This window comes from Spea bombifrons, chromosome 5, assembly GCF_027358695.1.
Source record: "Spea bombifrons isolate aSpeBom1 chromosome 5, aSpeBom1.2.pri, whole genome shotgun sequence".
Lineage (NCBI taxonomy): Eukaryota > Metazoa > Chordata > Amphibia > Anura > Pelobatidae > Spea > Spea bombifrons.
In genome coordinates this window covers 66,541,759-66,560,479 of record NC_071091.1, presented here as the reverse complement: position 1 = coordinate 66,560,479, position 18,721 = coordinate 66,541,759, and the positions used below count along the sequence as shown (strand labels likewise).

Genomic DNA, 18,721 nt, shown 5'->3' with positions numbered 1-18,721 from the left:
GGACTTTTAAGGGCATTTACTTCACATTTTCTTGGACCAGGATGCTTCCCCTTATGATGTCATGGTGACAATTTCCCACTCTTCCCTTCACCTGTTCCCCCTCCCTGACTTTATTATTTTTCTGCTTTGTTTTTTCCCGTTGTTTGTTTTTATTACTTTCCCTTAACCGATTTCCCTAATCCTCCCTTCACCTATTATATTTCTGTTTTTGTTTTGTTTCCCTATTTGTTTTGATAATAACAATAATAAACTGTCAGCATGATACTGATTAATGTTTTATTCATTTTGTATACAGAGGCAGTGTTGAGATAAAACATGTTTAAAAAAAAGTAATATACATGTGAATACAATTTATAGAAAATCTAAATAGTGAGGTTTGCTAAAAGAGCAGGAAGCGAACAGTTTTTAGCTGCCTTGTTTTCATAGTACTTATATTTATTATAAAGTGGTAGATGAGTACACCATAAAGAAGAGTAAAAAGGAAAGTGCACCTATTTTAATCTCATTAAGACTTTTTCAGCTATTACAGTTCTACTTGACATTTGTACCAAACTACCATTTGTAGCTACTAATTGTTGCTAGTTTTAGCAAATCAGGTATTGATTGTTTTATAGAGTATTGCACGGTAAAGCTGGGATATTTGGACGGCTCGGCATAGTAAAAATCCTGGGATAATGTGATTAGGAGAGGCCTGTCATTTCACCCTAGGTTAGGACCTCTTTGTTTAATCCCCAGGATTATTTATCAGCAGTCTTTGCGTTAGCCACTGTCCTTAACTGAAGTCAAGAGAGCTGCTTCACCTGCCTCCGTTGTACTTATTTTATTAAAAAAAGAAGATTTACTCCAAGCGCCCGCTGCATATTTTCTTCTGCATAACGGATAATGCTATTGCTAAACTCTTGTAAGAGTTTACTCACCTTATTGACTTCTTCTGTTTAATGACCTTAAAAGTCAAGGACATAATGGATTTCAGAAAACTTCAGTCTGTTTAGCATTGGAGGGTCTTCAGGTGAAGGAGCCAGCAATGCTCCCAAATATTAGGGTGGCCAACGAAGGGACTGTGAACTCTCTGAAAGTGAGAGAGGAGTGCATTGCTGCATTAGAGGCACTGAACAAGGTAATTGAACCCACTATTATTATTATTATCATTATTATTATTAGTGGTGGTAGTAATAGTAGTTTTACAGGTACAACATATTCAGAATTCCTACATGCATATGACTTTTGATATAATTTGTATATACAATAAGAGCTTTAGGAGACAAATCTTAGTAATATGCTTGTTATTTTTACAGATTGTAGAATTGCCACATATGTTACATAAATCTAGATTTTTGGAGTCAGTAGCACAGGGAGTGCTGTTAAATGAGTAGTTTACAGATCACATAATTCAATTTTAGCAGCTTAATAGGCACCTAATTAGAGATACTTAAATCTGTAAATTAAATTGCTTTAATTAATTTGACTCAGATACACCGAGAAGGCAGGGAGTGAAAGGGAAGAGGGATGTTTAATATAATAAGTATAAAATAACATTGTAACATTCAAGTATATTTCAGTTGGTTTACTATTTGCTTTGGAGTGTTTAGTGGAAGCCATTCAACAGAAACATTAGCATAACACGTTAACTTTTATGTCCCGTACTCATGTAAAAGAGCTAAAAGTTTGTATAATAGGCTGCCTGTAGCAGATATTCTCATTGCATATTCCCTGCTCAAAGACCGTGCAAAGGACACATAAATAAATAAACTGGTTAAATTATAATACAACAACAGATCTCTGCCTACAATCTTCTGACTGCTTTGGAAGCAAAGCAGAGTGTACATTTTGTGCTGAGACCATTTAGTTTTGAAATGTAGATATTCACATATACATGTATGCTTGCAGAGCTGGTACCACAATTGAACTAGAACTGTGCTCAATGTCAGTTTAAGGTCAAAAGCTGCACCCTGTGTGGAAGGTTAGATGGTAGCAGGACAAGAATAGACCTAGCTTTATAAGGATTATACATGTGGGGTAAATCTGCTGCCTGTAAGTACATAAGAGAAAAATAGGAACATAGGGAAATAATGTGTAAAAACATAACATTTGTTTGCAATAAATTCTGAAACGACTATCCTAATATCTTCCTATCTTACATAGCTTGTTTTATCTGTTTGCCACTTCTTCTGATAGTAAAAAACAAATAATTCCATGGTTTATTGCACCCAATTAAGTCTAATTGCATATAGAGCAGTTATTGATGGTGTTATGGCTCGGTAAAAGTTTGCAATATGGAAACCCAAATATTATTATACACTTGCAGATTCAACTGTACCAGAGATGGTCATCTAGTTTTACTCTGATCTAACCCCTGGCAACTTTATCCATGCTCTACAATACATAGGACTGATTAGATGTTTCAAAAACACCAAAGTAGCCAGTAAAGCAAGTTGCATGCAATAATTTAATTATTTTTATACATTCATACTAGATAAGACTGGGCCTCAGAACACTACTCTTGAGCACAACAGTTGGCAATAAAAAAAAAAAGAGAGGAAGGAAGCAGACCGTGATCTAGCATGGGACTCTCTGCAAGACGGACAGCCAGGCAGACAGATTTGACATATTCTATAACCATATGGCTTTTAAATGTAAATTAGAATAGCGAGGCAAAAACTCTAATCTATCCCATAGTAGATTGTAAACAACGGCAATATGTTGAATAGCTTAAATTCTGTCAAAAATTGGACAACGTTTTATAAGAACGTTATAAAAATTTGTGCCAGATTAAGAAATGTCATATTTGATTTGAAACAGGTAACACAATGTTGATAATAGCATTTAACAAGCGTTTAATGTGTTTTAATGTCTTTTTGTGATTGTTTGGATGGGAAGGTGGTGTCTTGCTATAGGCACTTGGCAGCCTCAGTTGGAGGTTCATTAGACAGCATCCAGCTGCGTGATGAGCTCAGGCGCACCCGAGAGAGAGCCCAAGAACTGGCGCTGACTAACAGGAACAGGCTGACCGCAGCCCTTCGGAACAAAGAGTTGAGCAAGGAGGATCGGGAAGATCTAGAACGCCTATGGGTGCAGTTCTCCTCTTGTCTGGAGCTTTTTCATACTGACATGTGTAAGGTCTATGAGTTGGGCCAGGCTCTTCCTCTATCTGCAACTCATCAGCCTGCAATGCAGACCGGTCTTACAGGTGAGCCTGAGTGAAGTAAAATTAGCTGATTAAACTTGGGCTGCTCGACAGTGTTCAAAGTGTATATTCCTCAAAACCTGGAGTCTATTGCATTGAGCAGACGCCAACACCACACACAAAAAACTAGTGTAAAACTATTAATTCCATGATCAGGTAGTATGGGACAGATGTAGAAGTCTTATGTGGCTTTAAAAATACTATGCCATTTACTCAACTTTTTTTACCCACCTTGGGATTGTTCCTCGGTGAGTTTAGTTCTAATGGTCACTGTTACTGCATAATGCATATAATAATAATTATATTATGCATGTATCTATCTTTCTTCATGAGTACCACTGCCAGACATCCCTCTAGACCAATAAGGCATGTCTAGTATATCATGTTTTCTGAGAAGCCATAGAAAGCTAAAAGGACAGAGCTGTTTTAAGTAAACTGGGACTTACTGGCTGACCTCCATTCCCAACTATGTACGGCCCACTTTATGCCTATGTACCACCTAATAATTAATATTATAATAACACATTTCATCACTTTTTTTGTACTGAAATATTATAGGGCCATTTAGGATGTAAATACATCACCCGGTTCGTCATGGGTCAAGGGTAGAGTTCTGTTTTTTGCTTCCTTGTATCTATTTCGTATATAGCAAATGCTATTAAAACCTATAGTACGGCGTGGAAGAATTGCAAACCAAATAGGTTACATTCAATTCGATACAATTAAATCTGTATGGCAGAAAGGCAGAACACTGCACGTTATGAGATCAGCATTTGGAGTTTATCTGATTATAACATGTACGTAGCGCTGACAGACAGAGATGCCCTATTAATGAGCTTATTCAATCTGTGTACAGATCTTTATAAAAACATTGACATATGTCAGCCCAAATGCTTGTTTTGCCACGCTCAGCATGGAAACGATTACTTATAACAATATTCCAGCGAAGATTAAGCCATCTCAGTCTTACATAAACACATATGCCTTAATTATATTAATAAATAAGCAGCCTCCCATGCATCATATCACTTCATGTTGCTCTAAACCCCCAATCCCACCCAGATTGAGTCTGAGAACCCATGCTCATTAATTTAACATTAGTGGGACAAATGGGGTCAGGAATTCATACATTTTCCCAGGTAGGTAGCCTTCTACTCACAGTTGCATATATTTAACCATAATTTAGTAGTTAGGAGGGGATACATCAATATATATATATATAAAAATAACTCTACATAGCTATTCCCCAGCAGTAACTTCATGTTTGCTTAAACATATGAGGATAGCAGGATTTAGTTTATAAATAAGAACACGTTTCATGTTTTTTTTAAGTTTATTTATAGAAATGTTTTAACATTTGCCTTAACTTCTGTGTTGGCAGGCGACACTTCTCCGATTGCCTCCAGAGCTCTTAGTGTCCCGAATATCACCTACAATGATTTGCCAACTAACAATGCTAACACGGAGCTTAAAGAATTAGACGAAGAGATTATGAAAGTTGATCAGATGATCACCGACATGGAGGAAAAAGTTAATGTTTTAAGGTGGACTGTAGAAGCAAACACAAACGTGAATGATGAGATTGAGAACAATGAAGCCTCCTCCGTGACTTTGCTTTCTGTGGAAGAAAGGGAAACTCGGAATTGCTGCAATGGGGGGCGGTTAATTGTGTCTTTGCTTTTGTGTGGAGTAACCCTAATCACAGTTACACTTTCATCTGTGTTATAAATCGTTACATATTGGCAGAATTGTTAAATTAGCACTGGGCCAGCATATAAGTTTATTCATATATTTAAAAAAATATATACATATACATCTACATCTCAATTTAGAAGGTAATTTCATTAGAATTAATGTGCCATATCTACTAACCTACTAAAAAACGTATACCGTATTTGCTCGATTAAAAGACGAGGTTTTTTTCAGACCAAATGCTCTGAAAAATATCCCTCGTCTTATAATTGGGTCGTCTTATAATCAGACCTCAAATAGGTCTGACTATGAGACGACTAAGATCCAGATCCCCCGCAGCTGCAGGGGACCTGGATCCTCCTGTCTCCCCCCCGCCCCACTTACCGGTACTTCTGAGTCCCCGGTGTGTAGCCGGGGCAGCATGTAGATGTCTACGCGATTCGCGTAGACAACTTCCGCTGCAGCAGGAAGGAGGTGTGGCTAGCAGCGGGGTTTGTCTGTGTCCATCGCGCAGACCTTCCCCGGCTGTCAGAGATCAGAGTTCCCCGCACCGGTGCCGGGAACTCTGATCTCTGACAGTCGGGGAAGGTCTGCGCGATGGACGCAGACAACCCCCGCTGCTAGCCACGCCTCCTTCTGGCTGCAGCATAAGTGCGTGGGATCTACACGCTGCCCGGCTACATGACAGGGGAGTCAGAAGCACTGGTAAGTTGGGGGGGGTGTTAAATGGGGGGCATAAGGCATTTCTGGAGGCAGAGTGCTCTGTAAAATGCCTTTTAACCCCCTTAATGCCACTGTGCCTCCAGAAATGCCTTTTTAACCCTCTATATGCCACTCTGCCTCCTGAATGCCTTAAACCTCCCTATATGCCACTCTTCCCCATAATATGCCTTTTAACCTTCTAAATGCCAGAGTGGCATATAGGGGTATAAGGCATTTCTGGAGGCAGAGTGGCACATGGGGGTCAAAAGGCATATCATGGGGCACAGTGGCATATAGGGTTAAAAGGCATATCATGGGGCACAGTGGCATTTAGAGGGTTAAAAGGCATATCATGGGGCACAGTGGCATATAGGGGTATAAGGCATTTCTGGGGCAGATGTGCATAACTGGGGGGCAGGTTGGAAAATAGAAGGAAATAAAACCAAAATATTTTTCTCAATCATAGCTTTTATTAAACAAAAATAGTTTAGATGAATTAACATTTACTGGTAAAACTTTTCCTATAGGGTCGTCTTATATTCAGGCTTTTTCTTTTTTTCCTAAATTAATATTCAGATTTGGGGGGTCGTCTTATAATCGAGCAAATACGGTATTTTAAAATTACAAATACCGGTTTATTGCTATCACTTTCTACAATCTTCTGGGCCAACAGTACATTCCTTGGTTAGATTTCACAAAAGCACATTGTTCTATATTCATTAATAGAGTACTATACAAGCAGTTCAAGTTCGAGTTCATTCCCCTGTAGTAATTTTTGAGAATTATCATCATTCAACATCGTAGTTGTCTAGTTGACTTGTTGTTAATGAGTCCAGGTCTAACTTTATGCCAGCCAAACACCTGAAATCCCTGAACTAAAAGCTGCAAGCAGCCAACCACAGAAGAAATTTATGTTAATCTGTCAAGTATTGTGACAAATCAACAGAAAGTGAATAACGCAGAAATAATATTTCATAATGTTAGTTATGGTAGATAAGGTAAATTAATTCTAGCAACATTTTTGTATTCAATAGTATCCAATAGTTTCATGATTCTAACATACAAAGGGAACAAAAAAATCATCTAAAGTATGTATTTATAATAATTTAAACACAGCCTTACATAGTGCTTTTTGTTTGATTGATGTTTATGGTGCTGGCACCCACGTCTATTTTGGAATCAGGGGTCTAAACAACAGGAAAGATGCCATGAGGACCATCTGCCAGGAGTGATGATCATTGAAATGCAATACTATCCACTACTTAGGAACTCATGAAAATATAGCAAGTTTGAATGGTATTTAAACTAAAACCTTTTGGAATTCTTGTATTTGTACTAAAGACATCTAACCGCACGAAATACAGATAGCATTAACTTTTGATGCTAAGTGCAGCAATATGTGATTCCAAGTACCGTGAAACGTGCAAACTCCCATAAATATTTTCTCTTTTAAAATTTGGCTTAATTCAGAATTTTGTCTGGGACACTAATCATGTGACACACAACAGGCATTGAATGGTTGCTGCTGCCACTAAAACAGATGCAGTTTATGATGCATTTACAGTGCTGTGTGAGATAAAACCTTCAGAATAAAATGGCGGGCCTGCTAATGTTTATGTGCTTAGCCACCATCCTGGAAAGTGCAATTAATGTGTTTCGCGGAACGGAACCTTTAATAATACTAAGCACCTACCACATTTAAAAATGAACATACAAAATTACAGTAAAATACGCTTCATTTTAAACAAGTCTGCCTGAAAGGCGGGTATTTGTTGTGTAGAGTCGTCGTACAAAAAAAATTTTGTAACTAACTTCCTGGTTCTTTAAGAAATTGCATGTTACCGGATGCCCGAGTATGTTGAATTCATTACATTTCAGCTTTAATCACTAGAGACAGCGCCGCTAAGCACTATATCAGACTAATACCTGTCTGCAGTAGTACGCGCAAGATACAAGCACGGCGGCCATTTTCCCGAAGACTATATCACGGACTGCCCTGCGCAGATATCGCTAACAAAATGACTCCTCTCATGGAGACAGAAAGGGTTGGCGAATAGTGTACCGTGTCCTTGGGCATGTGAGCTCTCATAGCTGCATATATGACTAATAATGATGGCCAGGACCTCCCGCTGACGTGAGGAAAGCCGCCCTCTTTCCACTGCCCTTCATGTCATATAGTCCTCAAGAAATTGCTACTAATTGTAATACATTCCTATTAAATATTAGAGCTCGTTCTGCGCGATCCTAGATAGATGCATTTTTTGCAAAACGTTATAATAATGTTTTAACGATCCGCATCGCTGGTCTTTTCTCCGACCCGGAGAAAGCCGGCGAGTTTCCGCGACGCTCTCCAGGCTTCCCACTGCCCGGTTGTTTGTGTTCCCTTGTGAGGCGCCGCGCAATCTCAGGGCACAGGTGACAATGACAGGGCCGATTTTCCGCGCCCTCGCCACGCGAACTAGCACTGCATCAGCTGGCAAATTGGGCGCGCGTGCGCCAGAGACACGGAACGCGTGCTTCAGAGGTGAGAACGGTGTAAATAATCTAAGTCTGCGTGATGTTCATGTGTTTATTTTAATTAACATGATTTGATAATCCCTAATTATGTATTTATTAATCCCTTTTTTTCACAGCATTAAATTTAATTCCATCAACACCACAGAATTTGGAGAAAAGAAAGGTATTCTCCTCAGGTGAAAAAACGTTCTACTTTGACACTCATGCAGTAGTACAAGTTCTGGAAGCCAAAGGTAATGTTTATGTCCTCACTGTCATTCATAAGGCAAAATTTTGTTTTTTAGTGTTTGTTCCGCTCTGAGGACAGGTCATTGTGTGTGGAACCATTCTTTTGTAGCATCTGCATAGTATTGCCATGGCAACCACATCAGCCATTTTTCCCAGGACACACGTGTTTTACATGGGGTGACCACATTTGGCTTCTGCCGTTCAGGGACACACTAACGCTGATGAGATCACACACACACATAAATCTCACATACGCACCGATTCACATATATACACACACCATCACATACGCACAAAATACATTTATATTAATTAATAGGAAGCCTTGGGAACCATGTTGATTTCAGATTTAATAATATATTTATATTATAATATACAGTCATTACCAGACATGAGCAGTTTCAGATAATTAACCTCTCTATTAGCAGAAATGAGTAGTTTCAGAGCATTAACCCCTCTATTACTAGACATTAGAAATACAGTAGCGCATACAGACACAAAGTCACAGAATTCTCATTGCGGTACCATGCATTGTCCCTTTATGGGGCAATCCGGGACATGTGGTCACCCCAATTTTACATGTTAGGGACCAGCACGTGTAAAGTGCTACCCCAATTGGAATTAACAAATTAAGACACGAGGGCCAAAAACAGGCTAAGTATTCCTTGTATGCTTGCCTGAAAACAAGTAGTTTAATGAATTGTTAATTGAGCTGTGCCCAAGCTGAGATATCCACAAAATGTGGCCTGTTGGAGGACAGGAGCTGTGCACTCTTGGATTTACAGGTATGTCCTAGAAAAAAGTGGCAGACGTAGTTGCCGGAGCATGAGCATGTGCACACTGTCAATACAGAAGCTGACCAGCAAGCAACTACTGTGGGGTTAAGGTAACTTGTTTGTTTAGACAGCATATGAATAAGGTACATACCAACCCGCAATGGACTTGCATTAATGTCAGGTCTTGTTGCTCTTCGCAGCATTAACCTGCATAATATCACAATTGTACTATGTAGAAGAACAGCACCAAAATGCTGTTGGTGATGCTTATTATTGCATGTTTTGTGCTTGTGAATTCAATCAGTGTTCTTCATGGTAAAGATGTAGGGGTTAAAAGATGCCGAGTATTCTGTCCTGCAAAAAATAGCTTGTTTGGCCCAGTATAATACTTAGTTAAATTGTCCCGCAATTTTGAAAGTAATCTTGTAGATTGAACTGTAAATTATGCAGGGTCAGCAGAACCCTTGTTTCAGAAGAAACTTTAACTCCTTAAGGACAATGGGCGGTCCCTAAAGCCATTGAAAACAATGCATTTTGTGTATAATATACATACACCGTTCAGGTGGCAAACAGCAGGAATAAATTGTAAATGCCAAAGTCAAGGTTTTACAGTCTTAGGGCTTTGTGAATACATGTTTAAACAGGTTCCTTGTAGAAAAATAACACATTCTCTTTTATGTGGCTTGTATATACATTTTTTGAATGCAAAAGAAGTACCGGTAATACTTTTAAATACCGTATTGGCTCGAATATAGGCCGCACTTTTTCCCCCCACTTTAAGTCTTTAAAGTGGGGGTGCGGCCTATATTCGGGGTCTAGCGCCCGACGTCCGGGACATGCAGTTCCGGGCGCCGGGCAGGCAGCAGGGTTAGGATACAGATCCCCTGCAGCGGGGCAGGGGACCTGCATCCTACTCTCCGATACGCTCAGACAGCCTCCCCTACCGGCACTTCCCACAGGGGGAGTGCCGGCACGGGAGGTTGTCTAAGCGCATCGCGCAGACGTTCACCGGCAGCGGCGATGTGAGTAAACAGCCCCCGCTGCCGGCACATCTGCACGATGTGCTTTAACAATCTCCCTTGCCGGGAATTCCCACTGGGGGAGTCCCGGCAAGGGAAATTGTTAAAGCACATCGTGCGGACGTGCCAGCAGCGAAAGGTTGTTACCCCGCTTGCATCGCCGCAGGCGGTGAACGTCTGTGCAATGTACGCTAACAATCTTCCTTGCCGGCACTTCCCACGGCGGAAGTGCCAGCACCGGAAGTTGAATACGCGTACTGCGTAGCTGTCCCCCGCCGGCCCTGCAAGACCCCGGGGAGTATGCACCGGTAAGTCTAGGGGGGGGAACCTCTTGGGGGCAGAGTGGCAGCATAACTCTAGGGGGATAGAGTGGCAGCATATCTCAGGGGGGCACATCTCGGGGGCAGAGTGCATATCTCAGGGGGGGATAGAGTGGCAGCATGTCTGGGGAGGGCAGAGTGGCAGCATATCTGTTCCACTAAGTGTGTAAGAAATTTTTTTCTTTAAAGAAGCACCTAACTTTTAGGGTGCGGCCTATATCCGAGCCAATACGGTATAAGGGGCAATAACTGCTGAGGAGCCAAAGCTTTCTATTCCTGATCGGGCTACTGTAAAAGGTTACTTGAGGTATGTATTTGGGTCCAGGGTGACACCAGTCAGAGACAAGGTAGACTAACTGCATTGTGATACCCATGAGTGAAAAGTGGTTAGTGTCCCTCTGGCATAGACCTCTGAGGTTTTCTCCTTTGTAATGCTGACCAAAGCAGAGCACCAGCAAATGAAATGATAAAACATAATCTGGCACACAGTCCAGTCAAGAAATGAGGCAAGTCTGCAAGAGCTTTACAGAGTATTCCCATCGCATTACAAGAGGTCATGGAGACGTTAGGTAGGTCCTAAATAAAATCTAACTTTTAATTCTTAACCCCTTTAAGGATTTTACTTCTGTAAGTAGTGAGTGTTTACTCCAATATTACGTTTACAAGATTACTGTTATCTTTTATACAGTGCCAACAGATTCTCATATTTCTGTGCAATTAAGTATTCTGACAAACAAAAACAGTAGGTATTGGGAGGGCCCTGCTCATCAGACATGATCATTTGAAGGGATGGTAAACCGGATGCACACGTATAATTTACCTAAGTATTATTTTATTGCCGGAAGAAAGAACTTAAAATGTTGACGTCTTACATGACCTAAGCTATTATTTCAACAATCTGTTCCATAGCTTGGAATTGGAATTGCAAAGTTGCCTTTGTATAAAAAGTGATTATGAAAGCAATTGCATGGCCCAATCGACAGGAACTTTATGTAGCTTGCTTTGATGATAAGATCTCTTATCACACTTTGCACCACAATGCTTGTGTGGAATATATACCAATATTAGTGGGTCTCAATTTCGTATCTGTCAATTTTAATGAATATTGCTTTCTATGATTAACCACAAATGACTCCTGCACTCTTAATGGGACGAAACATAATCTATAGGATAACATACACATTCATTTGTACATATTGTGAAATGTGTGTATATATATATATATATATTTCTGCACATGATTGCTTTTTAACAGTATTTCTAGTTTTATGTATAAACAGCTCCCTTTCATGCAAACACATTTTTGTACCTTGCCTTTATCTAAACAATTGTAAACTTTTTAATGAGATAAAAATCAATAGTTGCTTTGCTCACTGCAACTGCTCTACTGATTATTCTTGCGGTTTCATCTATAACTACTCATAAATAAATTACTATAACCTGCACTTTTTTGTCTGCTTTACAAATAATGCTTTACATAATGGTGGGTTATGTATAAAAAGTGATTTTGATGCAAATTTCTTAAATTGATTGCATCACCTCAGCAATGAGGAATGTAATGGTTATCTCAGCAGGAACCTTTCCATTAGTTGCCCTGGTGATAAGGTCACTTCTCAGACTGTGCACTAGAATCACACTTTATACGTAACCCTTGTGACACCTTGTGCGCGCTGAATGGCTTGTATCTATTGTACACTTTTATGCAGCTACGCTGACCTGGTCTCTGCCATATAGTTTGCTGAGAGTTGTCTTTTTCTCCCCCTCACTGACCCAGGATTCACAACTCAGCAATCCGAGATTGTTGTGTCAGCACTATTGAAGATCATTAATGCCAACATGGATCTCCTATACAAGGATATGGTTACCAAAGTGCAACAGGTTAGAAAAAAAGCATGTGGTGTAAGCAAAATAATGTTTCATTAGCTACTGTTTTCCTAAAAGAATAATGAAAATAAACACACTGGATTACATATCAGGACTGCCCAACAATATAGTGTGGATGCAAACATTTTTAGTGCCTCCCCAGCCTGCCTGAGCATTGCATCTCTGCTCACCAGTATATACTAGCCAGCATCTTAGCTTTAAACATCTAGACATCACTAATGAATCATTAAGACTCCACTAGTGAAGGCAGTTGCAACATAAAGTTAATTTGACGGCAGATTAGAATCCGATTGTTTATTTATGTTGTACTCACCATATCTGAAAACCTCAGACTAGCGTTTTTATATGTTTCCTGTACACTTTAGCTGTGCTATACTGGAAACCTATTCGCACATTATTTTCAAGTGAGCACCCTAATAGCTTTAAGATGAGACTCTCAGTATTTAAGTGAAACAGTAGCTAAAGTACAGTTTTATCTATCGAGTCTAGTAGTGTCAGTGTCAATTTTAGATATTGTGTTAATATATTATAATTACTATCTTACATTTTTAAAAGGCAAGGCAGCATAAAATCAAGAATACTGCAGTCACAGGCACTAAAATTTGGCAGCTGGACTCCAAGATTTTCCTGGTATCTAAAAAAAAAATAATTAAAGAAATCATCTTTAAACGTGACCTTTTTAATACAATTTCACATAGTTATTCATGTTTTTTTTCTTTACAGGAAATCAGTCTTCAGCAAGTAATGTCACACATAGCCTCTGTGAAAAAGGACATGATCATTTTGGAGAAAAGTGAATTTTCAGCTCTTCGGGCAGAAAATGAGGTATTTGTAAAGCTTTTAAGAAGTCCTTGAAACATTATTGTGTTATGCATTAGTAGGTGATTCAATTGCTGTTTGGAGTTTATATACGTCTAACCATACACTTTATACAACTATATGGTGCAAGTCTTGTATACACTCAGATGTGTAAATGCATGCACACTATTTTAAGTGAGTTATGTACATTGCAAATGTATTCACACAAAACATGTACATTATTAAGCACAACCTCGGCAAAATGTTCTTCTATTCTTGTTGTGTTATGCGAGATGACAGCTCTACAGACAACTCTAGTGCCCAGAAGCCACAAACGGAACATGTTTTCAGGATAATATATAACGTTTTGATCAAAGATGTACAAATGTTAATTGTCTGTGCACCTGCTCATTAGAAGAAAAAAAACTGGAAGTATTTTAAAAAGTAGGAGTTGCGGTTTCAGTTTGTTGAGTGTATAATTATGAAGAGCCAACCTTGGCAAGTCTCTCGTGCATAAGATGCTGAGCCTGCCTTTCAGAATGCATAATTCATTTGATGGAATGCCTTTCAGGAAATCTCACTGATTTAACTATGCATTATGCAGGGTTAACAAAGCTCCTCCGCTGGAGAAGCTCAGTGGGTTTTTGTTTCTAAATGCATAGTGAGGTCATTGAGTTGAAACTGCAACCATCCTACAGGCTCTGCTAAATTGGGTAAGGTATTTTTCTAATTGCATTCACAGCTTTCCTGTGTTTTTTATCTGGATTACATTATTTTTTTTGCTTGCTAATGTATCCTGTTATAAGAACTCTTGGTAGGCCTTTGAGACTGTCACTGTACAGCAATACTTAGCCTTTTATGTCACATCACTCAGATTGAAATCTAAAGCTGCCTACTGTCTATACAATAGTAAATGAACCAACCAATGTAAACACTCCACTAAGATCTACTTCTTAGACCTGTAAGGTTAAACGTATTAAATTGAATTAACATCCGGGGGTTGTTGAACATTATACTGGTAACTATAACACTTTTCTTCATATTATACATAATATAACTTTACTTTTTTCCTTTCAAGAAAGTAAAAATTGAACTACAGCAGTTGAAGAAACAATTAGTTGTAAGTATGTTTTGTTTTTTTGTGGAGTATAATGCCATATAATTCACATTGTTTATTTTCCTCAAATACCTGCAATGTGAATGTAAGAATAGCAAAACATCCATTTTGTTTGGTTTCTTTCAAAGGACAATTGTTTCTTCAGTCTGGAAAGGTGAAACGTACAGAAAGTTGTGAAAGCAATCCTCAAGTTACTATAAGTGATTGAATGTTCTCAGCCATACTGACTCGTGTGTGTTTATATGTACACATATACACATACATACATACATATATACATACATATAATTTGCTACTGCCACCTACCTTACTGAAATAAGTAAAAAAAAAAAATAAAAATCATTTTATCACCAAAGAAGTTGAGGGATTGATCGCTATAGAGATAAGAACACTGCACAAAAATCCCTTTTTATATATTATTACAGTGTATGTTCTATTGGTAGAGTAGTGTAACTGTTGTAATGTGCATGTCGCTGAGGACATAGGCTTCGAAGTGACAAAATTACATTTATTATGCAATGTAGTTAGGACATTACTTAATGGATAATGTAATCTTGGGCCACGAAAATCCACAAAGGGTTTCTTCTGACCTGTGTGTTGCTTTCAGGATAACAGTATTTTAGCATATAATGTATTTTTATCAACAACTGCATGAATGCATTTAATATTTCATACAGATTTTTGTTTTGTTTCTATAAGGATGAAGTTGTCAAGGTCCGTGCAAACAACAAACTGGACTTTAACCTTGAGAAAAGCAGAGTGAAAGAAATGGTATGTAATGATTCTTGTATAAAACAGTAGCTAAGGTAGAAGGATTTACCAAGAAGATGAATAGACGTGCTTTATAAACTTTATTTTTTGGATTGAAAATAAAGGTAGAGTTTGCTTCAGATTAGGCTCCAGGAAGCTTCCAGAAGATGCAAAGGCAGCTTGTTTGTAATTTGTGAAAGCAAACATTTTTAAAGATGTAGGAACAATAGGAACATATTGATCTGAAGCAACTGTGCCAAGCATCCCATATCTTCTGGCCATTTAAGTATAATCAGTAACTTGCATTTTGCAATGAAAGTGAAGGCCATGTATTCCCAATATGCATTAGGATGACCAGCCCTGTATTTAAAAGAGGGAAGGCTTTGAAAATACTGTCTAAACTCTTCATTAACCATAATGTGTGTCTCAGAATAGGAAAGCTATAGCTTTTGCTCTGTGGAGCCATATAAAGCATTTCAAGTATGCATTCCTACTTCTATTATATAATAATGTGTATTTGATTTTAGGTAAAACAAACATGCTATTTACTGTTTATTGCATGTACAATTAGGTGTTTAAATCAAGGGCCTCTGTTACCCAAAGGGTCAAAAAATTATATTGCCTACATGTATGTGTGCTTGAACCTTCTTTACAGTAGAATATTAGGAATGGGTCTGTACTTGCTTTTACGCAACTTGGTCATCCTTGAATATCATTGGAGTTTTTGTTTCTCAGTTACTGAACAGTGTATTGAGTTCTTAGTACGTTGATAATATGGAAATACTCATGGAGAAGTCTCGATGAGACATAACAACCTTGCCTTAAGCGTTCATTAGAATTCTGGCTTGAAAAATATTCCAAGAAAAGGTGAATAGGGACACATGTTAAGAGAAGGTTGCACACAGACTGCCTTTTGGAAACATTACACTACCTTGTATTTATAGTTTATTGAATGTTAAAAATTAGTTTAACTAAAAAAAGGCATGATGCGGTTCAACAAGACTACGTACAACTCATTAGCATTCCTTTTTGTTCCCTAAAAGATGTAAGATTTTTTTTCTCCATGAACAGCATGCTGAAAAGGGAAGGAAGCTGCAGGAATTCAGAACAGAAATGGTAGACGTGGTGAGTACCTTTTCATGTGGCACCATCTATACAGCATTTCGTTTTAAAGGTGCTGTTCCACCTAGTCATTTTCCCCCTACTTTCCCAAAAGTTATTACTACTATGGTATACCTGACATCAGAGAGCTTGATCGCAGGTCTTCTTGTTTAATCATGACTGCGAGTGGTTGTAGGGAGGTCAGACTGCTGTGATGTAATACAGAGAGGAGAGTTTAGGAAGAATGACAGTTTGTGTGACTGATACAAAGTGTAACACGTGACAGAATTAGGTTTAGCTGCAGCTTTATCAAGTGTATCATTTCCATTGCCAATACCCCTCAGCAAAACAACTTTCAAATCCCTGCAACATGCTTATAACTGTAACATCATCTCAATATATTTTTAAATTTTTGTATACATTTTGTGTATCGCTCACTTTTATTATGTTTTACTGATTACATTGTTGCTATATCCTGTGTCCCTTCTAATCTACTTTGTACAGCTATTTTAAACATGCTTACCTTTTCTGAATTGTATTCAGCATGCTCAACAAGATCGTGGACTGACGCAAACCAATAGGAAAATTGACACAGAAGTAGCAGGATTGAAAACCATGCTAGAATCTCATAAGCTTGATACGATCAAATACCTTGCAGGTATAAAATCATATAAAAATGTTTGCTTAGTTTGGCGGGTTTGTGTAGAAGACATTCATACCAGAAACTACCATGACAACAGGTGACATGATGGAGTTGAAATACCGGCTGTAAGTGGCCATGTTGCCTGCTATAATGACGTTACCAGCCCATCACAAGGAAGCTTTTCTGTTGCTTTTGCGCACATTGCTACATTATATTTTTTTTATATAGCGCCAACAATTTACGCAGCGCTTCTTACAATACATATATTCAAGGGGTATGCCAAGGCTAGAATTGACAGACTAAGACAAACCGATACATTAGGGTAGTTTACGTTCTTGAGGGAATGGGGTGAGGACAAACATAAGGAACAGAGAAAGGTTAGAGGTATTTTGGTGGCTGTATCAGTGACAACTGATACCCCACTGTCAAAAGTTATTTTTTTTACTATAGATGCATATTCTCTGCTGTTTTATCATGTGTTTGTTTCCTGTTCATGAAGCCCAACTAATACCGTCATTTTTTCTGTTCTATTACAGGATCGGTGTTTACATGCCTTACTATAGTACTTGGATTTTACCGTTTGTGGATTTAAAGTGTTGATCATAAGTGCTATTTCTGCCTTGTTCATCGTTTCTCTAGCATTGTAGGAATGTATTTCTTAAGCATGACTAATTCAGTGGCATTCAGATGCTTATTTTGACCAATTTAATGTAACTATTCATTGGGGAAAGACCAGACCTGCAATATAGTAGTTTAACAAGATGCCTTATGTGCGGAGTGCTGACAATAAGAATGTAAATGTTTGTTTTGCCGTCCACACACAATGGTTGTTTTTATTTCACCATTTGTGAAAGATGTCAAGAACTGACACCAAAAATATATATTAACTGTATTTTTACATTTAATTATATTCTCGTGTGATCAAAAACATAGTAGCTGTCATCTTTCACCAGGAAGATGTTTATTGCTCCTCTTAGGAGGTAAAGTATAGACTTTCAGGGACTAATTTGTTCTGTTTTGCCATTGATGCTGTGTACCAAAAGGAGAATCACAAAATTATTAAAAACATTTTTTTCTGAGAAATCTAGGTTTATTTTGTGTGTTGCTTTAGCGTGATTTAAGGTTTATACTAGGTTTCCATGGTGGATTTCTTTTTAAAATTTATTTGCAGCCATTAACCCCTTCCACCCTTTATGACATCATGACTGTCATGAAATAGCAGTCTTTAAAACTTATAATGACTGCATAGAACCTCATGTCAAAAATTATGAAAGGCAGTTTAAGAGTCATCCAATGGAGATTTAGGTATGGGACAATACAAATTTGGTACAAAGATTACCAAATGATTTCAGTGAGAATCTCCTTTCATTTCAATAGCATGTTATCGCTTATGAAAAAACACAAGAATGCCTTCAGTCAAATTTGTAATGCAGGTCAGACACCAGTGTATTTTGGCATGCCTAGGATGGTACAGAGCAGAACAAAGAAGATAAGTTATTCCTCAACGAATCCACTTGAAAGGAAAAGTCAAGAATTCAAATGATGCTTGAAGTTTTAGCCAACCTAACATAACTTCCACAATACATCAAATGTACCATCGTGGGCATTTAATTCAATAATGCAATAGAAATATTATCCTATCTTGTAGCATTTTCTTAAATGAACTACTAAAATTACCTTGATTTTTTATTTAATTAATTGCCTTGGATGCTCTATGGTTTTGTGTCTCTTTGTAATTTATATTTGTAACAATATATGTGAGGTACACACCAGAGTTCTTTTCACTTCAGTATTTATGCATGTATGTGTTACTTAGTAGTTAACCTCTTAACGACCAATGATGTGCCAGGCATGTAACGAAAAAAATGGTCGGTTAATGACTGATGATGTCATAGGGTTAAATGAGTTTAGAAAGTGGCCCTTGGTCACTATCTTTGCTCAAGGAGTGTTTCGATGAGTGTGATGTCGATGAGGTATGGGTACAATAATT

At 38.2% G+C, this 18,721-nt stretch overlaps 2 protein-coding genes across 3 annotated transcripts; both read left to right on the top strand.

The window, feature by feature from the left end:
- Window positions 1-787: 787 nt before the first annotated feature.
- LOC128497021 (regulator of G-protein signaling 9-binding protein B-like) lies at window positions 788-4,972 on the top strand. Its single transcript, XM_053466870.1, has 3 exons — window positions 788-1,117; window positions 2,878-3,187; window positions 4,566-4,972. The coding sequence occupies exons 1-3, from the start codon at window positions 1,025-1,027 to the stop codon at window positions 4,910-4,912; spliced, it is 750 nt and encodes a 249-aa protein (XP_053322845.1). The 5' UTR covers window positions 788-1,024; the 3' UTR covers window positions 4,913-4,972.
- Window positions 4,973-7,672: 2,700 nt separating this feature from the next.
- MCUR1 (mitochondrial calcium uniporter regulator 1) lies at window positions 7,673-18,503 on the top strand. Of its 2 annotated transcripts, XM_053466868.1 has the most exons (9): window positions 7,674-8,102; window positions 8,212-8,328; window positions 12,213-12,316; window positions 13,046-13,147; window positions 14,199-14,240; window positions 14,937-15,008; window positions 16,059-16,112; window positions 16,632-16,746; window positions 17,268-18,503. In XM_053466868.1, the coding sequence occupies exons 1-9, from the start codon at window positions 8,000-8,002 to the stop codon at window positions 17,321-17,323; spliced, it is 765 nt and encodes a 254-aa protein (XP_053322843.1). In that variant the 5' UTR covers window positions 7,674-7,999; the 3' UTR covers window positions 17,324-18,503. The 2 variants fall into 2 exon arrangements, with proteins under 2 accessions (XP_053322844.1, XP_053322843.1); XM_053466869.1 differs by lacking the exon at window positions 16,632-16,746 and having other exon boundaries at window positions 7,673-8,102.
- The last annotated feature ends 218 nt before the right edge of the window (window positions 18,504-18,721 follow it).

What these genes read in the sequence shown, in the direction of transcription:
- LOC128497021 (XM_053466870.1), top strand. Translation starts at nt 1,025, where the DNA reads ATGCTCCCAAATATTAGGGTGGCCAACGAAGGGACTGTGAACTCTCTG. An exon ending in CATTAGAGGCACTGAACAAG is followed by an intron (nt 1,118 to 2,877) that starts GTAATTGAACCC and finishes TTGGATGGGAAG; the next exon opens with GTGGTGTCTTGCTATAGGCA. An exon ending in AATGCAGACCGGTCTTACAG is followed by an intron (nt 3,188 to 4,565) that starts GTGAGCCTGAGT and finishes CTGTGTTGGCAG; the next exon opens with GCGACACTTCTCCGATTGCC.
- MCUR1 (XM_053466868.1), top strand. Translation starts at nt 8,000, where the DNA reads ATGACAGGGCCGATTTTCCGCGCCCTCGCCACGCGAACTAGCACTGCA. An exon ending in ACGGAACGCGTGCTTCAGAG is followed by an intron (nt 8,103 to 8,211) that starts GTGAGAACGGTG and finishes TTTTTTTCACAG; the next exon opens with CATTAAATTTAATTCCATCA. An exon ending in GAACAGAAATGGTAGACGTG is followed by an intron (nt 16,113 to 16,631) that starts GTGAGTACCTTT and finishes AATTGTATTCAG; the next exon opens with CATGCTCAACAAGATCGTGG.